The 13,875-nt window shown below is 31.2% G+C and overlaps 1 protein-coding gene across 1 annotated transcript; it reads right to left on the bottom strand.

The window, feature by feature from the left end:
* Nucleotides 1-1,224: 1,224 nt before the first annotated feature.
* Nucleotides 1,225-5,513, bottom strand: ELP6 (elongator protein 6). Its single transcript, XM_039037424.2, has 5 exons — nucleotides 5,007-5,513; nucleotides 4,141-4,213; nucleotides 2,352-2,557; nucleotides 2,108-2,251; nucleotides 1,225-1,526 (listed from the first exon to the last, which is right to left on the bottom strand). Exons 1-5 carry the CDS (start codon nucleotides 5,241-5,243, stop codon nucleotides 1,404-1,406), a joined length of 783 nt encoding a protein of 260 aa, XP_038893352.1. The 5' UTR covers nucleotides 5,244-5,513; the 3' UTR covers nucleotides 1,225-1,403.
* Between the last annotated feature and the right edge of the window lie 8,362 nt (nucleotides 5,514-13,875).

The following is a 13,875-nucleotide window of genomic DNA, read 5'->3' as shown; positions in this document are numbered from 1 at the left end:
TATGTACTAAATATATAAATAACATTTAATTTATTAATTATAATAAAGAGAAAAAAATGATCCACCTTTTGGACCTACAAATTATGAAATTAAGGAGCACAAGGGATATGGAGAAAATATAATATAATATAATAATAAAATAAAATAACTAAAATTATGAAAATTTAGTGAAAATTTGAAGTGGATTTCTCACAAATGTGTATGATTTTAAGATCCACCAAATGTCAAGCAAAGTGGCAAGTAGGATGTGGTCTTATATGGATACCAAACATAAATAACTACAAGATACATGTACAATATGAAAATTGACACATGACTTACTAAGCAATGGACATTTATTTTTTATAACATTTATAATATGTATTATCTATTAGTACAAAACCAAAATCAGTGGTCAACTACAAAAACCATCTTGCAATAACATAAGATTTTGTTTTTAATCTTTCATTTTGAAATTTTTGTTTGCTTTTTTCCCCCCCAAAATTCACACTATAAATTTCACATTTAAGTTTCTGAACCTCGACGTGTGCAAATGATTATCAAATCATGATATTAAATTTTCATCGACATGATAATATTTTCATGTTTTCAGGAATTTGATATCGACATTAGATGTAAATCAATGTGGTCATTATTATATTGTAAAAAAATCCACGAATCATAATAATTAAACAATAAAATATAAATAATTAAATAACAAAATATGTAAATATAATATAAATAATGGACATGTTAACTTGTTTGAAAATCATAGAATATTTATTTATTATAGATTTATTTTCTAAATTTTTTATTTTATAATTTTTTTATTTTATAATTTTTTTTTTATAGATATCCATCAAAATTGAAATCTTATTGATATTTCCATTGAAGTTTTAATAAAATTAAAATCTCGACATTTCCATTGAAATCAGCATTTTAAACATTGTATCAAACTAAGTATTTATATTTCTTGAAAATGGGAAATAAATAGGAATAACTAGATTGACTAGAGAAAAAATGTTTTTCAAAAGAGTCATTTTTATTTAAACTCTTTAGGTAAAAACGATTTAAAATACACTTTGACGGTGTTTTAAAAACTATTTTGAATAGCTGTCAAATACTTCAATTTATTCTAAGATGACTTATTTTTAAAATTAAGTTAAACCAAACACATTCATAATCACATAACGTCAAATAAAGAGATTAAGAAGTCGAATTGAGTTTCACTAGGAACAAATTGACTGCAGCGCAAAAAATATATATATATTTTTCAGTTCGTGAGAATCTCAATAGAGTGCCTTCTAATTGCATCACGAAGAGTAGCAACAGATGCTCGAAATCGGACTAATAAAAGCGAAAGGGTACGTACAAAGGTATAATTATCAAATAAATCCGTCTACTTTTCTTGCCTAATGGTATCCTCAAGCTTTACTTCCAGAATAAAAAAATTCAGTACCATTTTCCTTGATGTAAAAGTGAAAATTATGCACTCTATTTCTTAACTTGTCTTGCAGGCCTTCAACTGGCTTGTTCAAAACTGTAAGCTGCAGAGAAGAAAATGAAACATGACCAAGATTGCTCAAACGAGTAGCAGCAGCAAGTACGAATAAATTCGGGTCCAACAACGAAAAAGGAAAAAAGTACGATTAGCAGCTTGACAATGTAATCGATATTTTAAAATGTAGTAGCATTATATTGTTTGTATCTTTACTCTCGACAGCATATAACACTTAAAGTTACGTCTAGAACGGTCAGATACATATATGCACAGTTAGGGAAAGAATTAATGGAAGTGGCGTCAATATACCCTCTTATCAAAGGAAAAGACTCTTTTTCTACGATTTTTTCCTAACTTGCAGCATAGCACTTGTATGAAATTATTGACATCTAGAGAACTATACACCATACAATCATATTACTAGACAATAATTTCATCAACGCTCCTCACATGTAATGAGAAAAATCTGGATGAAATCATAGGTAATTAAGATCAGGAAAACAGAGGTAATTCAAGTTGTTGCACAATTCTCAACCAAGGAAGATGTAGGGGAAAAGAATTCAAACGTAAATACGTGTATAGAATGATATTGATAAACATGGAAGTTATAAAAACAAGAAACGGTACCTGCCCATGAACGTCCTTTGCTATACCAGTGGCTAGTGGTCCTACTTTTATCAAAACATCGGCAAGGTATTCCATCTGTAAAATCAGTGGCCTTTCGATGTCCACATAAACATCTTCGTGATTAAGTGCAATTATGGAACAGCCCTGGGGCAAGAGCAAAGTATGAATACTGGAGATTGAATATGACAACATTGACAAGGATATGTGAAGAAGAGAGGAATTCAGTTAGCTTAAAGGATCTTACAATTTCTGATGTTAAAGTGTGGCAATAATGAAGGAAGTCTAAGACATGAGTTGAAGAACCATTGGCAGCAACCTCCAAAAGAGGTATATCATCAATCATAATGGTGACATGCCTTTTGTTTTCTTGAATTAAGGCATTGACAGCTCTTTGAATTTTGCAGTACAGCCCAACAAGAACACCTTCACCACTTTCCTTTCCACTTCTATCTGGTAGCAGAAAAATTTGTATCATATCAAGGATTTAATGCCATGAACTACATAACGATAAAACCAAGAACAAGCACCTTTTGGAGCCAATCATGGAACGCATGACAAAAAAAGTACTATAATTCAAAATACTCCTATATATCTCGACTTGCTGAATGGATTTGAAGATTCACTAATGAAAGACAACCTGTGGAGGAAGGTTATTATGTCTAAGTATCACTTATCTGACCCTTGCTATCAAGGGTCTCCCCCTTGGATGGAATTATCCTCGATGGCCATACATCTCCAGCTATCTAGCAGCATTAAAGACCTTTGCAAGCAAAATTTTGGTGATGGGAAGGAGACGTCTTTCTAGAACAAGCAATGGACTGGTGCTAGCTCGTTGGCTCAGTCCTTTCCCAATCTTAACAGACTAACATACAAGCCATATGCTTTCATTTCAGAAAGCCGGAATCAAACCTTCAAGTCATGGACTCTTGACCTACATAGAAACCTAAAGGAAAATGAGATCAATGAATAGGGTTCCATGCTACAATTGCTAAAAACGGTTGCTCTTTCAAATGCAACCATCCACCATCCAACCATTTACTCTCGGTGGGGTCCTATAATCAACCTCTCCGAAAGAACCAAAACAGCAAGGAAGGTCCCTCAATAAATGCCTTTGAGATGGAAAGCACCCTAGGAGATGAAGATTTTCCTTTGGGGGCTCAGCCACAACAATATCGGCACCAATGATGACTGCAAAAGAAACTACCACGTCAAAACTTATCCCCATCGGTCTGTCTTTATAAACTTGTTCCTTTGTTCAGGACTTCTGGTCCTCGATTTTGGAAGCGTTTAGTTGGCACACTACATAGCCTATCAACATTCATGACTTTCTCTCCTATATAATCACAGGCCACCCCTTCATGGTTCAAAAGAAGAACATTAAGAGCATTTTTATGAACCCTTTAGAAAGAGAGGAACAACTGCATTCTCAGCGACAAAGCCAAGGCTTAATGATCTTTTTATTGACTTGGTTCTCTTTAATGCATTTAGTTGGAGAAAATGTACAAACTCCTTCAAGGACTAGTCTCACAAATCTTTTAGCCATGAGGAATAATTCTTTGGAAGTTTTTGCTTCGTCTTTTAGTACTCATCAATCAAAGTCTTGTTTCTTTTCCAAAAAAGAAAATACATAATAAAAAGATTAAAGAAACACACAAAAATTTAGAAAGACAAGTAAGGAGGCATTTTTCTATTTTAAACTGAAGCTGAAAAAATAAATAAAATAAATAAAAAATAACACTAGCCATCCTTATTTCATGGATATCCAGATACTCCCTAGCTCGGGGATGAGGAAGTATGCGGTGAGAATTGTGAAAAAGATTCTTCACAGCAATAGTAGAAAGGGTGGGGGAAAGAACCCACTCCACCAATGTCTGGACGTCCAACCAACCCTTCCAAAGCATGACTAAATCATCTTTTATACAAGTTGGAAATAAAGCTACTTCAATAGATGCAGAAAAAAATGACATGTTTGGAAAAAGGAGGAGAAATAAGATTGAAAACTTAAATGAGGATATTATACCTGGTTTTCTCACCTGAACAGCCCAGCGTAAGCATGTCAAAAAAAATGAACCTACCGCTGTCCCTTTGAGCAGCTAAGTTACATCCCTGATTAAGACATAGTTCTGCAAATGAATACATTTCATTCTGAACACTAAATTAAAGTAATTCGTTGACAGAACCTTAGCACATCAGATAATAGATGAATGCTAAGAGAGATCCAACATCAAGATTATTCTTTTCAATTTTTATCACTGAAATGCTAGTAAAGTCAAAATGTGTCTTTATATGCTTGTCAACCATTTAGGCTCCATTAGATAACCAATTAGTTTTGAAAATTGTGCTTGCTTCCTTACAATCTCTTTACAATTGAAACATTTGAATTCGTAGTCAAATTTCCCAAATAAAAACAAGTTTTTAAAAACTACTCTTTCTTTCTTTCTTTTATATATGTATATATTTTGAAAAGTGGAAAACAAAACAAAGAAATTCATAGATATGGACAGAAATAGTGTTCATAAGCTTTATTTTCAAAATTCTAAAAACAAATGGCTATCAGACTGGCCTTAATAATTTCATAAACTACATTGCACAAAAAAGAATGTCAGCAAATCAACCAATAACGAATTCTTCAAACAACTCAAATTCATGTAAATTCTTGAAACTTATTAGGTACTTATTAGGTTGAAAACACTGATAGCAACGGTGAGAAATCATGTAAACTCCATTAGTCCTGCGCTATAATCTTCTAATAAATCTCTAACATGACTCCTCTCACCAACAACCAAGTTCAAATGAGCAATAGGAACTCGTACCACAATCGGAATGACTCCGTCACCAAATTCAACCAAAAATATAACCTATAAACATCCATACACATACAGAAATAGCGAGAACTCACCAGTTTCCTGAGCACGCGGTCGTAATGGACAAAGGACTGAGAGAATGCAATGAAGATGACGGCATTGGAAGAGTGAGGAGAAGAAAAGGCGCGCTTGAGAAGGTGATGAAGAACAAAAGCACCGCTTGTTTCAACGCAATCCTCGACGAGCAACATACGGCCGATCAGAGGGGAGGGCTTAGTGGGATCATCAAAACCTATAGCTTCATCAAGCAAATTCGAAGTCATACGGTTCATTATGGTTCGCGATTTTAGGGCGGCGACAGGCGGAGCAGAGCGAGGAAGAAGAAGAAAGCAAATACCAGTAATTTTTCGTTTGGTTCTAACTTGGGAAATTTGTTTGGTTGGGTCAAATTTTGAGGTCGAAAAGGTTCGAAAATTGGTTTTTTAATGATGTTAGTCACGTGTAAAAATACCATTTTAACCTCCAAATGTATATGAGATTAGATGCAACCCATACTCTTTTCTCTCGTTCCTCTCACCCTCCAATTCACATTGTTCTCCATCATTTTTTCCTTGATTTTTTTCTTCTTTTGAATTCTTCCCCTCACTTATTCTCTAGCTTTTTCCTCATCAATTTTATTGTTCTTTCCTTCATTTGAATTCTCTCTCTTGTTTCTTCCTTTCGTTTTTTGGTCTCACTCTTGCTTCTTCCTCTTGTTCAGATTCACTCTCCTCCATCTTGATCTCACTTCTCTCTTCCTCTAAAAAAAACACAAAAAAAAAAAAAGAAAAAAAAGAGGAAGTAGAAGCCAGTGGAAGAATCGTGAAAAAAGGAAAAGAAAAAATCTTGAAAACAAAGGAGAAGGAAGAAGGCTATAGGGTTAAAGAGGTAATTTCATAGGTGGATAATGTAAGCAAAAACCACCTTTCATTGGACCTTTAATATTAATATTGTTGTTTTCAAAACTTATTAGAGAAATATTGTTGTTTTGAAACTTATTAGAGAAATATTGTTGTTTTGGGAGTTCGAGGCTAGAAGTCGAGGGTTGAGGATTCGATTAATGTAGAGGTCGAATGTTGAGAACTCGACAAACAAAGAAAAAAAAACTAGGGTTGTTGAGGGTTGAAGTTTCGACATACATAAGTCGAAACTTCAACCCTCGACAAGGAAAAGGAAATCTCGCTAATTTTGTGATGAGGATCTCACTCTAAAAGGGAATCTCGCTAATTTTGTATATTAGGTTGTCGAAGGTTGAGGTTTTGACATACATATGTCGAAACTTCAACCCTCGACAAGGAAGATAGGTGGGTGAAGCTAATTTTGTGATGAGGATCTCGCTAATTTTATGATGGGGATGTCGCTCTAGAAGGGAATCTCGCTAGAAATGTGGGCTGAATCTCGTGAGCATCGCTAGGAAGATAGTTTGTTAAAGAAATGCTTGAGGATCTCGTTCATAATTGTCTTCACTTTATTTACTTTCTATAGAAATATATATATATATATATATTATATACATGACCAATGAGGAAAAAAGCTAATAATCATTAATGGAAAAATAACAACAATAACAGAATTTTGAATTGTAAGAGAGAGCGAGATTGAAAGCAAGATTGTAAGAGGGAGCGAGATTGAGTCTGCCACATAGATTAAACGATCAACCAGTCAGCTAACGTGGTCTGCCACATGGAAATCGTCTTCACTTTATTTACTTTCCATAAATCTGAAAAAGTGCATATATTAAAATTGACTATAATATAAGTCTGAAAAAAGGAGTGAGACCCTATCACCATGCTGCCCCTGCTCTGATTCCCCTGCACGATCCCCTGCATGCATTTTAACATGAACTATGAAGATTTTATTGAGGACTACTACAAATTGTCAACGTATGATGAATGTTACTCCTCAATTTCAACCTGTACCGCATGAAGATTACTGAATCATGCACCCTAATATGCCCGTCTTACATCCTGATCCATCGTTGTTGAGAAAACCTAGTAGACCGAAAAGTTCACGTTATCACAACGAGATGGATTGGACAGAACTAGCCACTCGACAACAATGTGGATTTTGTAACCAGTTAGGACATAATTGAAGGAAGTGTCCTTCGTTACTAAGACAGGCTCCAGATAGTTAGGGATTGAAAAATAAATAATCTTTTTTATTATATATTCATTTTATTGTATATTCAATTTTTTTATTATAATTTATTGTATATTCAATTTTTTTTGTAATAATTTATTGTATATTTAATTATTTTTTTTGTAATCAATAAAGTTTTACATTATTCTTTACCCTCATAGTTTTCTCTACTATTTAATTATAGTCAATTTTAATATATTTGTTATTGTTGTGGATTTTGTAACTAGGACAAATTCTCTTATTGTTGTTATTTTTTCATTAATGATTATTAGCTTTTTTTCATTGGTCATGTATATGTATATGTATATATATATATATATATATATATATTTCTATGGAAAGTAAATAAAGTGAAGACTATCTCGCTCTCGCTCATAATCTCGTTTTCAGATAAATCAAGTCATTTTGTTCACTTGATGTTCCTGCCATTATTAGCTAACCTCCATGATGCGGGGCGGTATTCGTGGGGTGGAGCATGCTTGGCATGGTTGTATAGACAAATATGCAAAGCAACAAGACTTGAGGTTTGAGAGATAGCTGAGCCTCTCATACTTTTGCAACTATGGGCTTGGGAGCGATTTCCAACAATGGCTCCACAGCTACAACATGTTAATGACGCTCAGTTAGTTGAACGAGCCTACGGTTCTCGATATGTTGTTTTAATTCAATTTAATTTTTATATCACTGATCTAGTTAATTTAAATTCTAAATTGTCAATTTAAAAATTTAAGTGAAGAGACAAATTTTGTGTGACTAGGACAGCCACACATATAGTCAGCCAGATACATGTTTGATCTGCTTCAACCTGAACAAGTACATTACACTTAACCTAATTGATTATTTTATACACATTTTTATTGTATTTGTCTTTAATATTCTCTAATATAATATTTTGTGTTTCAGGTTATTTGGCAGCCGTACAAAATTATTATACATACTTTACCTAATTTTTGTACGAATGGTCAAAACATATAGCAGACGATGAGTCCTCTCATATTTTTTCACATTGTGGCATCTTCCTGACAAGGTGATGAGACAATTCGATTTTCAGCAAGATGTCCCATCGCCTTGTAATATTGAACCCGTACTGCATGATATTGACCTAAGGACTGGAGATTGGTCCGAAAAAGTTGCACATTTGGTAGTGCGATGGCACTATCGTGCAAGGTTTATTGCAGTGGGAGTTTCTCTTGAACAGTTTGACACAGATGTAACTCCAGAATATATTCATTGGTATAATAATATCACAAGGCGCTACGTCACTCGTCTGGGAGCAGCTGTGGGTCATCTGGTAAATGAATGAATATTATCTAGTTTTTTTTTAATTTAAATTTATTTTAAATATTGTCTAATTGTTTTATAATTCACAGAGATCGAACAACCGTAGACTCCGTGAGGTTGCGAATGATCCGAATCAAGTTCTTGCTATATGTAGTGACAACCAAAGCTATATGGAGGAAATTCATTATATGTACGATATACCTATGGTTTCTCCACTAGCTCCTAGACGTAGAGGACTTGTTCGGGAAGAGGATAAGTTTGATGAGGTTGTATATAATGTGGAAAAGTTGCCTCCTATGATGCAGACGCAGAGTCAAACTGATTATGTTAGTCCGATGATGATGATGCCAGCATTTGGTTTAGGACATTATGACTCAGAGGCTGGTCCTTCGTCTTCATACGTGTATGGACATGGTCGGGGGTAGTGGAGAGCATAATGAATATTTATATTATGAAGCGCCTGCAGAGATACCAGAGCAACATCAAGAAGAACCCAAGCAACCTCAAGTTCGAAGTCGACGACGACAACCAACTCGAAATCGACGACATCCGCCTTGTGGGACACATTGTGTTTTGTAATTATTTTTATATAAAATTTAATTTACATTTTTTATTTTTATGAGATATTATTTTTTTTAATTTATTCTTTTTAGAGTTTAAATAAAATAATAAAATATTTTTAGAAATTGTTTTTATAAAATAGAAAATTAAAAAAAAGAGAAAGGAATAAAGAAAGAAGGTGGAATGTGTAATAATTAAAAAAGAAAAAAAAAAGGGAAATTTGTACAAATACTCTTGCTCTCTATCAAAATTTCGCTATCTCGCTCTCGCTCTCGCTCTTATAATCTCGCTCTCTCAAAATCTCGCTCTCTCTCAAAATCTTGCTCTCTCTTGCTTTTCCTCTTTCTTACTCTCTCCCAATACAAAATTATTTTTAACACATCAAATAATTATGAGTGTTATGACGAATTTGATTGGGAAGTTCAGTGGCAAAAAGAAGGAGATTCATTAGCTCATTATTTATTCAGACTTGCTGAGATGACATAATCCGTAAAAATTATTCAACAAGCTTTGGAAGGAATTCTAGGGGACCTTATGAAAATTTAGAACTACAATCTTTTGATAGAGGAAGGTCTCCGGAATGATAATTAAACAGACTCAAAATAAAATATTAAAGGAAGGACAAGGTAAGGGTTCAAAGTTCGACCTACAAATCAAAAGCGAAAGGGGAAGGTCGAGGGTTCAAAATTCGATCTATTTTACAAATTTTGAATTTTGAACCCTCATTTGTTTTCAAAAGTGAGGCCAAAATTTACATGAACCTCTTATTTTAGGTCCTCAGTGCAATTCTTCCTAGACTTCGTTTTAGATTTTGCTTAAAAAAACAAAAAAGAACCAAGAATAGGTGTATTTAGGCCTTAATATTTCGAATTGGCCATTTTAATCCCGAATTTTTAAGAATAGGTCTCAAAGGTCCATCTACTAATAAAAATAACTAAATTTAATCATAAAATTATGATGTGTCAAGATGGCTTGGAAAAAATATATATTATTTTATTTTATTTTTATTTTTTTGCCCTGTTCACTCTTCTCTCTTTTCTTTCCCTCCTCTCCCATTTCTCCTTTCTCCTCGGGGTCTCCGTTTCCATCTTTTCTCTCTCTTTTTTTTCTCTATTATTTTTTTAGCAACTTTCCTCTTCACATATAAATTTGTTGTGCCATTTTTATTTAAAATTCCTCTTTCTACAATCTCAACCCTTCGATTTGACATTAATTTTGTGAGGTATGGAGAAAGCTCTGAAAATGCCCTCTAATTTATAAGATTATTTCTCTCTCTTTCCATTAAATTTCTTGAGAGAGAAAGTCTTACAGTGAAAGAGAGTTTTTTCCACGTGATTATGTGTAATTCTCATCTTCTCGTGTGAAAGAAGGATAGAATCATTGAAACCAATTTCTCTTAGACAACTTTGGAGCAAAAAAGAAAGGGAAAGGAATCTGGGAGAGAGTAGAAAACAAGCTTAAAGCTCTGAAACTGCCTTATGAGCAAGGCTAATGTGAATGAAAAGCTTGTAGAGCTAGAAAAAATAAAACTATTGGTGTTAGTTGAAGAAGACAAGGGTGAAGCCAAAATAACACATTAAGTTTTGTAGCGAAAATATTGCATTTGTGTGAAAAATGAGAAAGATGGAGAGAGAACGAAAAGGGAGAAGAAAACCATACTTCACAACTCATAAAAAAGATGAGAAGAGGGAGAAAGTGGAGGGAAGAAAGAGAGAGAAGAGGAAAGATAGTTAAAAGATATATATTTTTTCCCAATCATCTTAACACATCAACATTTAGTCAAATTTACGATTAAATTTAGTGAATTTATTAGTAAGGGACTTTTTAAACATATTATTGAAAACTCATGGACTAAAATGGCCAATTTTAAATATTATGGACCAAATTTACCTATTCTTCAAAACTCATAAATCATAAAGATATTTTTCCAAAAAAAAAAAAAAAACCTATTTAATTTGATTTTTTATTTTCTAAACTTATGAGCACTAATTTAATCTAGGTTTAAATCTCATTTTGGTCCCTGAACTTTGAAGCTTGTTCTATTTTGGTCCCTAAACTTTTAAAAATATTTATTCTAATCCCTAAATTTTTAAAAAGTGCTTGTTTTGGTCCCTGCTACTAAAATTAAAACAAAATGACGATATGACTTGTATTTTTAGATGATTAGGCTGCTAAATAAGTTAGTCACGCTAAAATTTGTAGAATTTTAATTTTGAATTAGGTGGTAAAGTGATTTTCTATAGAATTCAAAAGTCATTTTGCATTCAAGATTTTGGTGGTTGAGTACTTTGACAGGTTGGTTGTTGACATTTTACTTCATCTACATTTTTCTCAATACATGCTAGATGCAATTTTATCAAATAGTTAAGTAGAAATCAAAATAAATATTTTTTAAAAGTTCGGGGACTAAAACAATTGTTTTTTAAAGTTTAGAGACCAAAATAGAACGAGATTCAAAGTTCAGGGACCAAAATAGGATTTAAACCTTTAATATATAAATTACTTGTGTTTTATTTTCCATTTTTAATCATTACTAGTTTGATACTACGTGTCTTGCACACGTTGCATAATGTTTAAAAAAAGAATTTAATTATAAAATTTCAATGATACAACTTTAATTCAAATAAGAGATTTATTTTTTGAATAGTCATGAAAAAATATTTTAAAAATTTTGGAGGTTGGGTGGTAAAAAATAATAGTTATTTTAATTGACTATAAAATGTATTATAAAAAGACTATTTAAATTAAATATTTATCAAAGAATGTATAAACTAAAATATTTTGGACTATTTTCTAAAAAAATTTGTGATAATTATCATCTTAGTAAAAAAATATATTTTTCTATTTTAGTTTGAATGATTTGATTATCTTCTTAATTTTGAGGTTAATTAAAAAAAAGTATTATTATGATTTTTAAATTCGTGATTATTTGGTTAAAAAATGTATTTGATATTTGAATTTGAATTATTTGATTATCTGGTTAGTTTTGTCCTACTTTTCTTAAATCCCGTGATAATTATTTCATAACTAATTTTTTATTTTAATTTTGATGTTTTAATTATTTTCTTAATTTCAAACATTGATATAAACTAATTTTTTTTTTTTTAATTTCGTGATGATTCATTCTTATTTTTAAAAAAACATTTTTATTGGATGACTTTGTTATTTTCTTACTTTTAAACTTTAAATTAATTAAAATAGTTATTTTTTATTTTTTTTTAAATTAATTTCTTATTTATTTATTTTAAATAAAAAGAGAATATTGTGATATTTTTTTCTTATTTAATAAAAAACTATTTATTAGATGATTTGATTAGCCTTTAGTTTTAATTCTAAACTTTAAATTAAAATCAAAATATTTTTCTATTTTTTATTTATTTGGGATCAATTTGATTATTATCTCGATTTTAAACTTTAATTTAAATAAATTTTTTTTTGTTATGATCTTATCTATATTAAATTTTGTTAATTGCTATATACCATGTGATTATACTTGTAATTTCAAACTTTAATTAAGATAAAATATTATTGTTTTTTATTTTTGTATAAAATTTCATAATGATTTTTTCTTAATTGTGTATCCTCCTAATTTCAATTTTTTTAGATTTTAATTTCAACAAAAATATAATTTTTCTATGCAAACAAAAACTCTAAAAACTTAATCTCTTTCAATTTGCAAAGATATTCTTTTTTATTTTAAACTTTATTTTGAATTTTTATGAATTGGCGTGTAGTTATAACAAATTTACAAAGAGAAAAGAGATAATATATATATATATATAATAGTAAAAATTATTTTAAACCTCTAAACTCACTTGGTGTGCATTTACAAAAATTAAAACGTGAAAAAAAAAATCTACAAAAGCATTAAGACAATCACTTTCTGTCACTTTGTCGGCCTCTAATTGTTTGAACTTTGAGAAATTCCTTGAACCTCAAAAGTAAAGTCTTTTTTCTACCCTCTTCAATATGTGAGGATCAGTAGTGAATCTGGTGCATGTATAGAAAAACCACCAAAACTTACAAAATTGAAAAGCGAAAAAAATTGAAAAAGATGATATACATTAAACAAAAGAAAATGAGAGAGAAAGATGTGATATCTTCCTATAGAAGATAGAAGAGATATTTAAAAAAAAGAAATTAAATTTCTTATAAGGAAAAAAAACATGGGGAAAGATGTTGCAATTAATGAAATTAAAAAAATATACCTACTAAGAGGTTTCCGGAGAAACTTTTTTCGTGGAGTTGAACTTGTGTTTATATAGATTTGATACAACTGAATGCATACGTCTGATATATGGACGCAGAATGCGTGATGTTCTTGAAATTGAAATCTTGGAAGAATGCTTGTATCTACGGGAGAATTCTCTCTAGGTTCTGAAGTGCAAAATTGTTACCCCACAAATGAAAAGATCTCTTCTGTTTATAGGGTTATCAGCGGTCCATGAACTTGGCCCTTAGGCCCAATTAATTTGATTTGGGTCTTTGATATTTGAAATAAATTATCCCTATTTTTTTTAATTATACTTTAGTCCAAATAATAATCTCAAATTAATCCAAATTAATTTTATTTAATCTAAGGGTCATGATGAAAATATGTGACATCATTGGGATTTACCAATTTATGTTTTCAATTTCAATTTGGAACCTAGGTCAAGTCCCAAATTTACTCATTTGTAATTTTCTTACCAATTTGTTAAACGACGTGATAATTTTTTATTGGTCCAAAATTTCTTATTCCAGCACCTACAACAAAATTTCTAAACAAAATAAAGCAAAGAAGGCAATAGTTAACAAAATAAAAAATAATAATAGAAAAGAAAAGAGAGAGGAGATACATGATGGAAAGTGCGAGGTTGAAATTGATTATTTATAAAGAAAATATCTCAAATCATAATTTGATTTTTTTTAAACTCCTTTTATTTAAGATTTTTTTTTAAAATA

The sequence above is a fragment of the Benincasa hispida genome, chromosome 7, assembly GCF_027475165.1.
Source record: "Benincasa hispida cultivar pf3 chromosome 7, pf3_genome.v1.1, whole genome shotgun sequence".
Taxonomy (NCBI): Eukaryota; Viridiplantae; Streptophyta; class Magnoliopsida; order Cucurbitales; family Cucurbitaceae; genus Benincasa; species Benincasa hispida.
The sequence above is the reverse complement of the archived record's forward strand: the minus strand, read 5'-3'. Positions and strand labels throughout refer to the sequence as shown.